This window comes from Eulemur rufifrons, chromosome 14, assembly GCF_041146395.1.
Source record: "Eulemur rufifrons isolate Redbay chromosome 14, OSU_ERuf_1, whole genome shotgun sequence".
Classification (NCBI taxonomy): domain Eukaryota; kingdom Metazoa; phylum Chordata; class Mammalia; order Primates; family Lemuridae; genus Eulemur; species Eulemur rufifrons.
The window spans coordinates 5,193,285-5,204,536 of record NC_090996.1 but is presented as its reverse complement, the minus strand read 5'-3'; the positions used below and the strand labels follow the sequence as shown (position 1 = coordinate 5,204,536).

Here is an 11,252-nt window from a genome sequence, read left to right as displayed (position 1 = left end):
TCATACTACCCATTTCAGGTTTAAGCTTTATCTTTTATTCTACTCAGTAAGAAATCTGATAATATGCTATGCTTTATTTAGGTTTACTATGCAGTATTCCACTCTATAGTCACACTCTATAGTATTGTGTGAATAAACCACAGTTTATTCATTTTTACCATTGATGAACATTTGGGTAATGTCATTAATACATGAAAGAAAAGTATTATATAGGTACTCATATGCACACAAACAATACCTACACACATTTATACATACACAGCATTTTGGAACTTTTTACTAAAGTATACATATACATTGAGATACATATATCAAAATTGTACAGATCAATGAATTTTCACAAACTGAACATACCAGCACCTAGCTCAAGACACAGAACATGACCAGCTCCCCAGAAGCCCCACTTGTGCCCTCTCCTAGTCATTTCCTTCCTATCAAGGGTAACCACTATCCTGACTTTTAATAGCATGAGTTTTGCCTATTTTTGTACTTTATATAAATGGAGTCCTAAAATGCATATTCTTGTATGACTAACTTCTTTCACTTAGCATATTTGTGAGATTTATGTATGTTACTGCATTTGGAAGCAGATTGTTCATTTTTAGTGTTGTAGTGTATTCTGTTGTATGCCACCAATTATTTATCCATTTTATTGTTGATGAACATTTAGGTTGTTTCCAGTTTGGGGGCTTATTATGAATAGTGTTGCTCTGAGAGGTTTAATATATCTTTTGTATACATTTGACATTGGTGTATTCCTAAGAGTGGAATCGCCGGGCCATAGGGTTTTTCTGTTTAATTTTAGTAGATATTGCCAGTTTTCAAAAGTGGTTGTACTGTATAAATAGCATTTGACTTCTTGAGCAATCATTCTAAGGAAGACATTTCAGCATAACTATCAAGAGAACAAGTTTTGGAGTCATTCAGATTAAATTCATCTCACCACTAAACAGCTAAGACACCTTAGACAATATCCTTAACTTTAAGCCTCAGTTTATTCACCTGTAAGATAGGTATAATAAACCTTTTCCAAAATTTATGAAAATTAAATGAGATATTATTTTAATGCACTTAAAACAGTGCCTGAAACATAGTAAATGCTTAACTTACTATATGGTACTTATTAATCATTAGTGCTTAAAACAGAGAGAAAATGGAGAATTAGAAACAAATATGGACAATATAATCCACAAACAATTTTAGTTCTCTGATGGAAGAAAACTATGAAACTCTGACCCAAAAAGCATTACCAATTCCAGTATTACACTTAGACTCTGAAAAATATAATTTAAGCATTATCTCAAAATGCATTTGCAAATTACTCTTGCCAGAGGCAAAGTTCTTGGATGCAGTGTATTACCATCACTTTTTTTTTCTACCAGACATTTCACTTTAAAGACAGTACTGCCAAGGGCTACTCTGGAAAGTCACTAATATAATAATACCTTTTATTATATTTGCCAATTTCACACCTTCCTTGACCCAATCCCCAAAGTTGTTGAAAAGTGGCTGTAATTGCAATGTTAGTTCCCAGTTTTCCTAGAATCTTATCCTGTGAAAGCACCTAAGACAACTTTCACATTCTTAAAACCCTAAAAATGAGCCCAGATTCTTTTTTTTAATTACAAAGAACTCGCCTTCATTTTGTAGGATGAGCTTCATAACCTCAGCATGGATTTCAACAGCTGTCTGAACAGCACTGTAGAAGTTAACATAGGCATGCTTTGTACAGAGGCACTGTTTTAGCTAAAAAGTTAACACAGGTACACTCTGTACCGAAGCACCGTTTTGGCTAATTGCTCCAGGGGCAGCAGGCTCAGTAATCTCAGGCAGGTAATTTTGGAAGGTGGCACTGTGTTCCTAATAAATGGAATCAGCTCCCATATATCAGTCACTATTCTCAAGAAATAAAGCACACAATCGACTTGAAAAGAATTCATCTTTTTAGAAGGCCAGTGGTAGACCTGAAATGTAACTTTTTGAACATTTAATTGAATCTATTTGATTTACGGATGAGAAAACTAGTCATTGAAAACTATTGCCTAAGGTCAAATGGTTTGTTCCCTGGACCCGCATAAAACTCATTTTCTTATTCACAGTCCTGTGGATACTCCCTTTGCTCCTGGCACCTTGCCTCCCACCATCCCCCCGCCCCAAGCTCCATCTCCTCACCCATGTCATAAGGATGCAAACCTGGGATCCAGAAATGGAGAAGCTGAGGAGTGTGACTTAAAACAAGGGAATGACAAACCATTAAGTTGTCAGGAACTGTAAGACAAGTGAGGCTTTTCTGCTAGAACATAAGATCCAAGAGGAAGGACCTTCTCTGCTTTGTATACCATTGTATTCCCAGCGCCTCCAACTGTGCCCAGTAAGCCTTGTAAGACCTAAACATTGTTAAATAAATAAAAAAAAAACCTAATCAATCAATCAACTAATCAATCTTTGGATATGTCAAACTATTAGAGAAAACACGTCCTTACTGATTTCTCCATCACTTCCTCCCAGTAATACTAATAAAACATGTAGATTTACAGTACGAAGAGGAGAAATCATATACAAAGCTTTCTTGCACGGTGCCTGGCCCATTGTAACTACTGTCAGTTTATTTTTCTTTTCTTCCTCCCCAAGTGTGGGCTACAGAAAGAGAAGAGAGTATCCAAGAGGCTGGTGAAAGTGGGCTGTCGGCGTCTTTCTGATCCGTATAGATCAATTACGGTGTCCCGAAAAATGCACAGCTACTTCACCCAGAGAGGCTGGTAGCTTTTGTTGATCGATTCTGGGCTGCAGTCAGCTTTTTAACACAACTTTTTACAAGCGACGGCTACATTGCGGCGGGAGGAGGGGCTGTGGTGGGAAAAGCAGGGACGCCCCCCACCCCCGCCTTAAAAAAAAAGTAAAGGAAGCCGGCGCGGTGGTAAGGACTGCGGTTTGCAGGTCTAACGGGTCCTGCGGCCGGGGCGGTCCCAGCCTCTCCAGCCCCGCCGGTCACCCGCGGCCGCTCCGAGGTTCAAGTTCGGCCCATCGGCCGCTCAGCCACGCGCTCCCGCATTCGAAGCCGCCCGCGCGTCCAAGGTCCCCAGCTGGAAGAGGAGGGGGGGGCCCTGGGGTCATCCGGGCGCGGGGTCACTCGGCCATGCACTGTGGTACCACGTGGGGGAAAAGTTTCCAGCTCCGCCTGTTGGCCCTCCCGGTGCGCCTCGGCGGAGGAAAGGCCCGCGCTTTGGCACCCGGTCCCTTTTCTGTCGCCTCCAGTGGCGCCCCCTCCCAAAGAATCCCCCCTTGTATCCCTTCTCTGAATTCCTTCCTTCCCTCGCTGCGCAGGTCGCCAAGGAAAAATACCCTGGGGGGGCCGGGGGCTCAAGAAAAGGCAGCCCAGACGTTTCGGGCCGGTCAGGGTAGGGGGTCGAGGGCAAGTGTCCCGAGGTGGGTGTGAGGGGCACGCGCAGAGTAGCCTGAGGGCAGTGGCCTCTCGCGTTCCCGGAACCACAGGCGGGATCCTTCCGCGGCTTCCACGCCCTAGCGCGCCAACTCTGCCCGGCCGCGGACAACCCCACGCGGACACCCCCTCCACACCCCTCCTCGCGGCTCCCCACCGCCCCAAGTGCGCAGGCCCGGCCGCCCCAGCGCGCATGCCCTGGGCTCGCGAGCGCGGCCAGCCCCCAGCCTTTTGCTTTCTACACACTCTACAACTGGGGAGGGGGCGGGGAGGAGGGAGCCCAGCCACCCACGTGATCCAGCCGGCCGGGGCCGCGGGGGCGGGAGCGCGCGCCAAGCGAGGCGCGGGGAGGGCGGGTGCGCGTGAGCGGGCGCGCGCGCGGGCGAGCGAGCGAGCTAGCGGGCGGGCGCGGGGCTGGGCTGAGGCGGGCGGCGGCGGCGGTGGGCCGGCCGCGGAGGGGGAGGAGCGGGAGCTGAGCGAGGCCGACGGGCGGAGGATGGGGCCGTGCCCGGGCTCCCGCTGCAGCCGCCCGGGGACACGCCGTGCACCCTCCGGCTCGGGGCTCTCGCGGCGGTGGCGGCGGCAGAATTAGCGGCGGCAGTGAGAGCGGCGTTGCCGGCAGCGCTTCTCCCTCAGGCTGGGCGACTAGGAGAAGCAGCGACGGCAGCAGGCGGCGGCGGCGGCGGCTGCTGCACACCGGTGTCTCTCCCGCTGGAGATTTCTTTCTGCTTTCCTCATCGACTGACTGACTCACCCCCTCCCTTTTTTGAGGAAGGGTGACCTCTTCTCTGGGACTGGAAAAAATATTTTTGTGAGGAGCGGGGCGGGTGGCAGCGTCAGGGTTAGCTTCTTCTCTTCTTTCATCTCCCTCTCCTCCCCCCTCGAAGACCGAAAAGCAAACCCCACAACTGCTCCAGCATCCTCCTTCCCTTTCCTCCGCCTCCCTTCTCCTCCACCTCTCGCAGTTTCGCCCTCTCCTCTGCTAATTATTGCATTATTATGCTTCCGTCTCTGGGGGGTCTTGTCCCTCTTAGGTCGCTCCGGGGCCCTATCCTCCCCTGGCTACATTTCTTAAAAATTTTGGAGCCTGGGAGTGAGTTTTCTCCGAGGCGTGTGTGAGAGGCGGCGGGGGTGTTTTCCTGCGCGAGGGGCGGGTGAAGTTCATTGCCCCCACTTTCCCGCGACCTTTTCGGATCCGATTTTGTGTCGGGGGGGGCAGGCGTTTTCGGGGGACAGGGGGCGCGGCAGAGAATGGCCGTGGGGAGGGCTCCCCGGAGCCTCCCAGTCTCTTGATCAAAGCATTCCGCTATTCTGATTTATTGCCTGCTTGGTGAGTTATTTTTTTTCCTCTAAAGGAGACCTGTGTGTTCAGCCATTACTTTGCTCGGCGCTGCTCCCAGGCATCTCCGACCCTCTGTGCTGTGGGGAGCCCCACACTTGGGCTCTTCGCCTCTCGCCCTCGCTCCCCGTCCCTCCTCCCCTCTCTCCGCCCCTTCCCCCTTTTCTTTTCTCCTCTCTTTCTTCCCCTCTCTCCCTTCTTTCGGCCGCCGTCTCCCCCGCGCCCTCCTCGGGGCGGAGGGAAGCCGTGAAGGGGGAGGGAGGGCTTGGTGTCAATTTTTTTTGTGTGGCCGCGGCCGTAGCCTGTAGCGGGCGAGCGGGGAGACCCCGGCGCGGCAGAGCCATGGATGGCCCGACGCGGGGCCATGGACTCCGCAAAAAGCGGCGGTCGCGGTCGCAGCGAGACCGGGAGAGGCGCTCCCGGGGCGGGCTGGGGGCCGGCGCGGCCGGCGGCGGCAGGGCCGGCCGGACCCGGGCGCCCTCACTCGCCTCGTCGTCGGGCTCCGACAAGGAAGACAATGGGAAGCCCCCGTCCTCCGCCCCGTCCCGGCCCAGACCCCCGCGGAGGAAGCGGAGAGAGTCCACCTCGGCCGAAGAGGACATCATTGATGGATTTGCCATGACCAGCTTTGTCACTTTTGAAGCGCTGGAGGTAAGGGGGACCCCCCTCCCCCTGGGTTCCCTTTATGCACGACCCCACTCGGCTGCGCCCGGCTCTCCTGCTTCCCCCGCCGCGCTCTGGGCTGTCTGTCTGTCTGGGCTGAGGTCTTATTGTTGGGGGGGAGCTGGGGGCGCGGGCAGACAGGCAGCAAGAGGGAATCGCAAAGCCGTGCTTGGTCTCCTGGTTTCCTCGTTCTCACTCGCCTTTCCCCTGCGCCCCCTCCCTGCACCCCCTCCACAGCAGATGGGCAGAAAGAAAGGGGTTCAGGCATCACAACAATGCGCCCCCTCTCCACAGATAGCTCTGCCCCTACTCCTTCCTCCTTTCCCTCCCCAATCATGGCTTCTTGGCTGGTGGAAGTCTCTTTGCTGGGTTTGGGGCGCCTGTGGACGGTTCTCTGTGTGCCTCCTACAGAGCCATATGTCCGTGTGTGTGTCTGTATAGTATATACCTTTCCCGGGTGTCCTCTGGACCGGAGACTGGTGGGGTTTTGTGGTTTCTTTGCGCCCCCCCTCGCATTTTTTTTTTTTTTTTTTTTTTGGTTAAGCTGGAGAAGGGGGCGTTTTCTCCTGGTTGGGAGAAAGGAGGGAGGAGGGGAGAGAAGAGGAAAGGATGGAATATTTCTCTATTCTCTGTGGGGCTCTATTACAGTAAGGGTTAATTATAATATCTGTACACATACATATGCACATGTGTGTGGGTACGAGAGCAATTTAGTTAAAGCACAGAAAAGGTACACCAGGGAGGACTGGTGGGAGGAAAGACAATCCTAGTGAAGGGCTTGTCACCAATTGTCCCTCTCCCTTTCCTTTTTTTGTGTTTTCTTTTTTTTTCTTCCTAAGTGATTGGCTTTGTGTGTGTGTATATATGTGTGTCTTTCTTTATTCCTTGGGCACCTGCAGCGTGGATTTCCAAGTGCACATTTTCCTGCCGGCTAACAGCCTCCTGGGGTGAGGGGGAAGGAGGAGGGAGGTAGAGGGAGACTGCCCAGGGGTCGGGGGAAACTGTCTTTGCCTGGACAGATCTTCTTTGGTGCTAGAATTGGTCACTGGCCTCTAAAATTTAAGCGCCTTCTTTCCTCCTCTTACCTCCCTGTCCCCACCCCCAACACCACACACAGAAGGCTTTGAGATTCTGTGGAGTTGGTCCAGCTTTCTTAAGCACAAAACCAAGATGTGAGTTGGTTTACAGTCTCTCATGCACCTGATGTGACGTTTTGAGGTTCGTGAAGGAAACTTTTCCTTTTCTGTTTTTTTTTCCTGTTAACTATGGTATTGTTTCAGATGCTCAAATGCAAGCTTTGTTAATGACAGCTTAAATCTCACATACAGTAATTGTACAGATTTAGATCGCTGGTTTTGTGTATGTGTTTTGGTGTCAGGTTTAAATATTTTTAAAAAGGAAGCCTTTCTGTCAATATTGTCCTTTCCTGTTTGAACTGCTTTTGGTTGGGCTGCTGGTGGTGATGGTGGTGGATGGTGGCCAGTGATTGGGGAATAAGGGAGGTGGTGGTGAGGGGGGCAGGTGGTGGTGATGGTGGTGGCGGCTATATAGATTTTGATGTTAGTGATTGAATCAGTTGTCCTTTGGTTCTAGAACTGATTCTTTATTGGGTAAAATTTTGAGTGTTGAGGTTCACCACTTACTAGGATAATTCGAAGTGTGGCTTTAACTTTGCGAAGGTAGGTGGTTACTGTACAGGGTGACCTCCTTCTTTCTCTGTCTCTTTCTCTCTCTTGCTTTAAAATAGGAATTGAAATGGCAGTGTGTTCCTAGTAGAAATTGCTGCCTAAAATTTGGTTCTTCATTTTTAACTGTGGTTGATTTAGGAAATTACTTGTAAGAGCTGGTTACAAGTGGTTATGCATTCTACATGGTTATCCTGGACTGCTATGTGGCCCCTCTCAGTAAGAAGAGGGACCTCCACATTCCCATGAACAGTTTTGAAGGCCAAGTAGGGATAGAGATAGGTATATCTATATATAGACGTAGATATATACTTAAGCAGTTGTTTTTGATTGCTTTATTTTTAATAAATAGGTGTTTGGGCTTGTGATGTGTATATCAGTCCATTGGCTTTTGAGAGAAAGTGTGCCCATTCCAGTTTCTTTTGAGCTTAGAAAATTTTTAAAGAAGACGAGTTTAATGTACCATTAATATAGTTACTTACTTTGCTCTAATTATTTTTTTCTGCTACTTTTATAGATTCAAAACTGAGGTTACTTTGGTTAGCTGAATACTATGCCACCTTCATATCTAAAAATTATAGACATATCTGTGTGTGAGTATAAAAGGTCTAACTTTTAAAAAGTTTGCTTAAAATTTTATAGAAAAATTTAAGCATGTACAAAAGTAGATGGAACAATACAATAAACCGCTAATACACACAACATCCTGGTTCAACAACCACCAACTCCTATCTTATTTTTTTTATATTCCATCTACTACTCATTCCCTCTCCCAGATATGATATGATCTCATCTGTAAATACTTCCGTAAGAATCTCTAAACTATAATGACTCAAAAAAATCACCCAAATCCCTCCAAAAACCTCACAGTACCATTATCACACCAAAATAAATTTATAACAGTTCCCTGATATCAAATATCTTGTTAGTATTTACATTTTAAGAGGCCCAACTTTTGTAAGAAAACTGTAAATACACTTTTCAGATTAAAAACTCACAATGGGAAAAGGTAGATATGTTGGCTGCTTGCTGTCAAATTGTTTCCATGCTTTATGGTGAGAACATATGTGTGTAGTGATTGTTAAAATGAAGCCTCCGGTGTTCCACCGTACTCAGTTTGGAAGAGTTGGTGAACTATCACCAAGAAATGTGAGGGCGTATTAGGTAACAGGCACTAAACTATGAACTTGGATAGAAATGGGTGTTACAGGAGTGTTTGTAAAATGTTAAGAATTATTATAGATGTTTAGAGTTATCCTAAATAAATAGTATGTTTTTGTGCCTTGTATTTAGAAATCAAAAAAAAGTTGTCAACACCTATCATCAAGGCTGCTGCTGGTATGATGTTGTGATAAGAAACCAGAAATGTTGGCTTGCACAGCTAGGTTTATAACTTATGCCAGCTCAGAGCAATAGCTGGCAAACTGTGGAGCAGCATACTTTGTGTGTTAATGGACACATTATTAGACTCGATGACTTTGTTCTTAGTAGCTGATTTTGGAATTCCCTTTTAAAAAAAAAGCCTCCAAACTCATAACGAAATAAATGGTTCCAGTCCAACTGTGGTTTTATTGGTACTGGAGTAGTAATAAACTTGCCAAATGAGAACCTGAATTTTTATGTTGATTATTCTGTACTGTTGTTGGATTCTTATTTAGGACGATGAAAGCTTTGGGGGTAGTTTGACAAGTCTCAGACTTTATAGGCAGTGAAGCTGGCTGAGGTAGTTTCATATTCTGCAGGGACACTTGTCTTGAGTAATTGAGCCCTGAAGTTCAAGTGTATGATTATGAAGAGTCTCATGATAGAAGATAAGAGGGTAGGTGAGGAAGCTAAAGTTGAATGTGGTGTTCTTTTCATTATGCAGCTGAGAAGTAGAACTGCCATTCGGATATGGTATTGTCTGTCTATTGTTTGAGTGACAGGATAAGAGCAAATATCCCCAGATATGTCTAGTTAAAAAAAGTGGGGAGGGGTTCTAGCAAACAAAGTATAAATAGAAATGTTGAGGTTCTAGTACCATCAGCATATCCTGATATGCCAGGTAATGTTGGCTTTCTATTCTGATTTGGGTTTCTGTGTAACCTCTATTAGGAAGCCATGTGGGCACCGTGGCTCAAAATCTGACTTTGCAAATCCATTATTTCCCCCCTCACTCCTCTTTTGTGCACTGAGTTCTTAGTACAGTTTCCTTTTGTATAACTGACAAAGGGAAGCAAAGTTGAAATTTCTGGAATCAGTAGAGAAAAGGCCAGTTGGAGCTTTGCAGACTTATGAAAATGAAGGAAGACTTATTTCTAGTGGGTAGAGCTTCAAACCCAGACTTTCATATGGTCTTCATTTCCTAGCTCTGTTTCTGGGCTTACCCACATATCAATAGCATAAGTAGGCTGCACAGAATTTGATGTCCTTATAACATGCCATGTTAATAGGCTTTAACAATTTATTATGGTCAAATCTCACTTATTCAGCTGCTTAAAAAACATTAATCATGTTCTTTATATCAGCCAGCAAATATTTATGGAGTGCTTAATATGTGCAAAGAGTATAGAGAAACCTAAATGTGTATATATATGTGTGTGTAGCATCCCAAAGAAGTATGCAGTTTAGTTGCTAAAGTAAGTCCAACACCTATAAAATAATTTTGAAACAGGCATTTAAATGCCTAATGTCAACTAAGTGTAATAGGTTTTTATGGATAGGGTAGTGAAATAGGCTGAAGTATTTAAGAAGTTTTCATAGAGAAGATAGGGCCTAGAAGGATTAGTTACTTGGATAGATAGGGAAGGAATGGGGGACAGGGAAAGGGAATAGTGGAAAGGGCACAGAAACAAGACAAGTGAGAAGATACTATGTGGTTAGGCCTTGGGGGCAGAGAAGGGCTGGTAGAAATGGTATAAAAGTAAGTAAAGAGTGCTTGTTAGGGGGTCAGGAGACCTGTGAAGACCCGTTTTCCAGGCTTGGCCCTTCTAACTAGTTGTTTGACCTTGAGAAGTTACTTTCTAAAAGCATCATTTTCTTCATCCATTAGTGGAGAGGTTTAGGCTAGTTTAGTGAGCAAAGATTCTCAAGCTGGAAGGGAACATATCTTTGCAGATGTTCGTAGGCTGTGTTCCAGACCAAAACAGAATGATCTACCCTCAAATAGTGTTTGGAACTTGATGGGCTAGACAAAATTAAATGGATGAATTGTTCTTCCAGAATTAAAAGTCTTTAGTATGTGAATGTGAACTTTGAATATCTAAGAAGGCAATGGTGATGTGCCTTATTTCCTAAATTTATTTGACCATGGGGCACTTTTATTCTCAGCATTGTAATGCACCATCCACTATGGGAAATGCTGGAAAAGATTTCAAAAAACGTCCCTCCAGATCTTGGAATTTGATGATCTCTGAGTATAGGGTGAGTGGGCTGATGGTAGACGACTTGGAAAAACCAGGCACAGAAGCTTGTAGTCTGTGTGGGAGGCTGCTTCTTAAGGGGGAGTGACAAGGGAGTGTCATAGTGAGGGAGATGTAAACAGTGAGAGAGATTAGTCCACTTCTCCTGTTCCCCTTTCCTGCCTGGTGTCAGCCTTTTCAGGGATTGTTAGCAACCCACCATGAGGTGAATATATTGGTGAATGATTCTCATTAGTAGCTCTTTCAGTGTGATAGTAGCCCAGTTCTGATGCCACTAAGTTTCCTTTCAGCCAATATGTTTTATCCTTTCTTGGTCCCTTCTAGTTTCATGTATTGCTGCTTTTTAGCTACCTGTAAGAAGAGGTTGGATGAGAAAGGAGGTTGACATTGATGTTAAAACAAAGGTTTCAGATTATCCGCCTTTTGCTTGCTATGTATGAAGTGGTAGTTCAAAAAGAGTTAGAACCTCTCTTCTGCGGTTACACAGCCAGGAACAGCTGTGGTGCTGTGTTTTTGTTGCATTTTTCACTTTCTGTTTTGGAAAGTTTGGCCATGGGACTGCATAGTAAATGGGTCAGTTCCAGCATTTGACTTATGAAAGTGTGCATAGCTGAAAGTTTTAGAATCTGAGGAGTTCCTAAGTGATGAGAAAATTTGGAGAAAACAAAGGGTGTGAATAATGTATGTGGCTATGAATTCAAGTGTTTAGCTATATTACTGAGTTT

General features: G+C 45.9%; 1 protein-coding gene across 5 annotated transcripts in view; it reads left to right on the top strand.

The window, feature by feature from the left end:
* The first annotated feature begins 3,943 nt into the window (after window positions 1-3,943).
* Window positions 3,944-11,252, top strand: part of AUTS2 (activator of transcription and developmental regulator AUTS2) — a 1,139,956-nt gene continuing 1,132,647 nt past the window's right edge. For 3 of the 5 annotated variants that reach the window (XM_069486205.1, XM_069486204.1, XM_069486208.1), the window contains exon 1: window positions 4,671-5,429. In XM_069486205.1, the coding sequence (XP_069342306.1) occupies window positions 5,121-5,429 (309 nt within the window). In that variant the 5' untranslated portion in view covers window positions 4,671-5,120. Of the gene's footprint in view, window positions 5,430-11,252 lie in introns of all 5 variants that reach the window. The other 2 variants (XM_069486207.1, XM_069486206.1) reach the window with 1 other exon arrangement.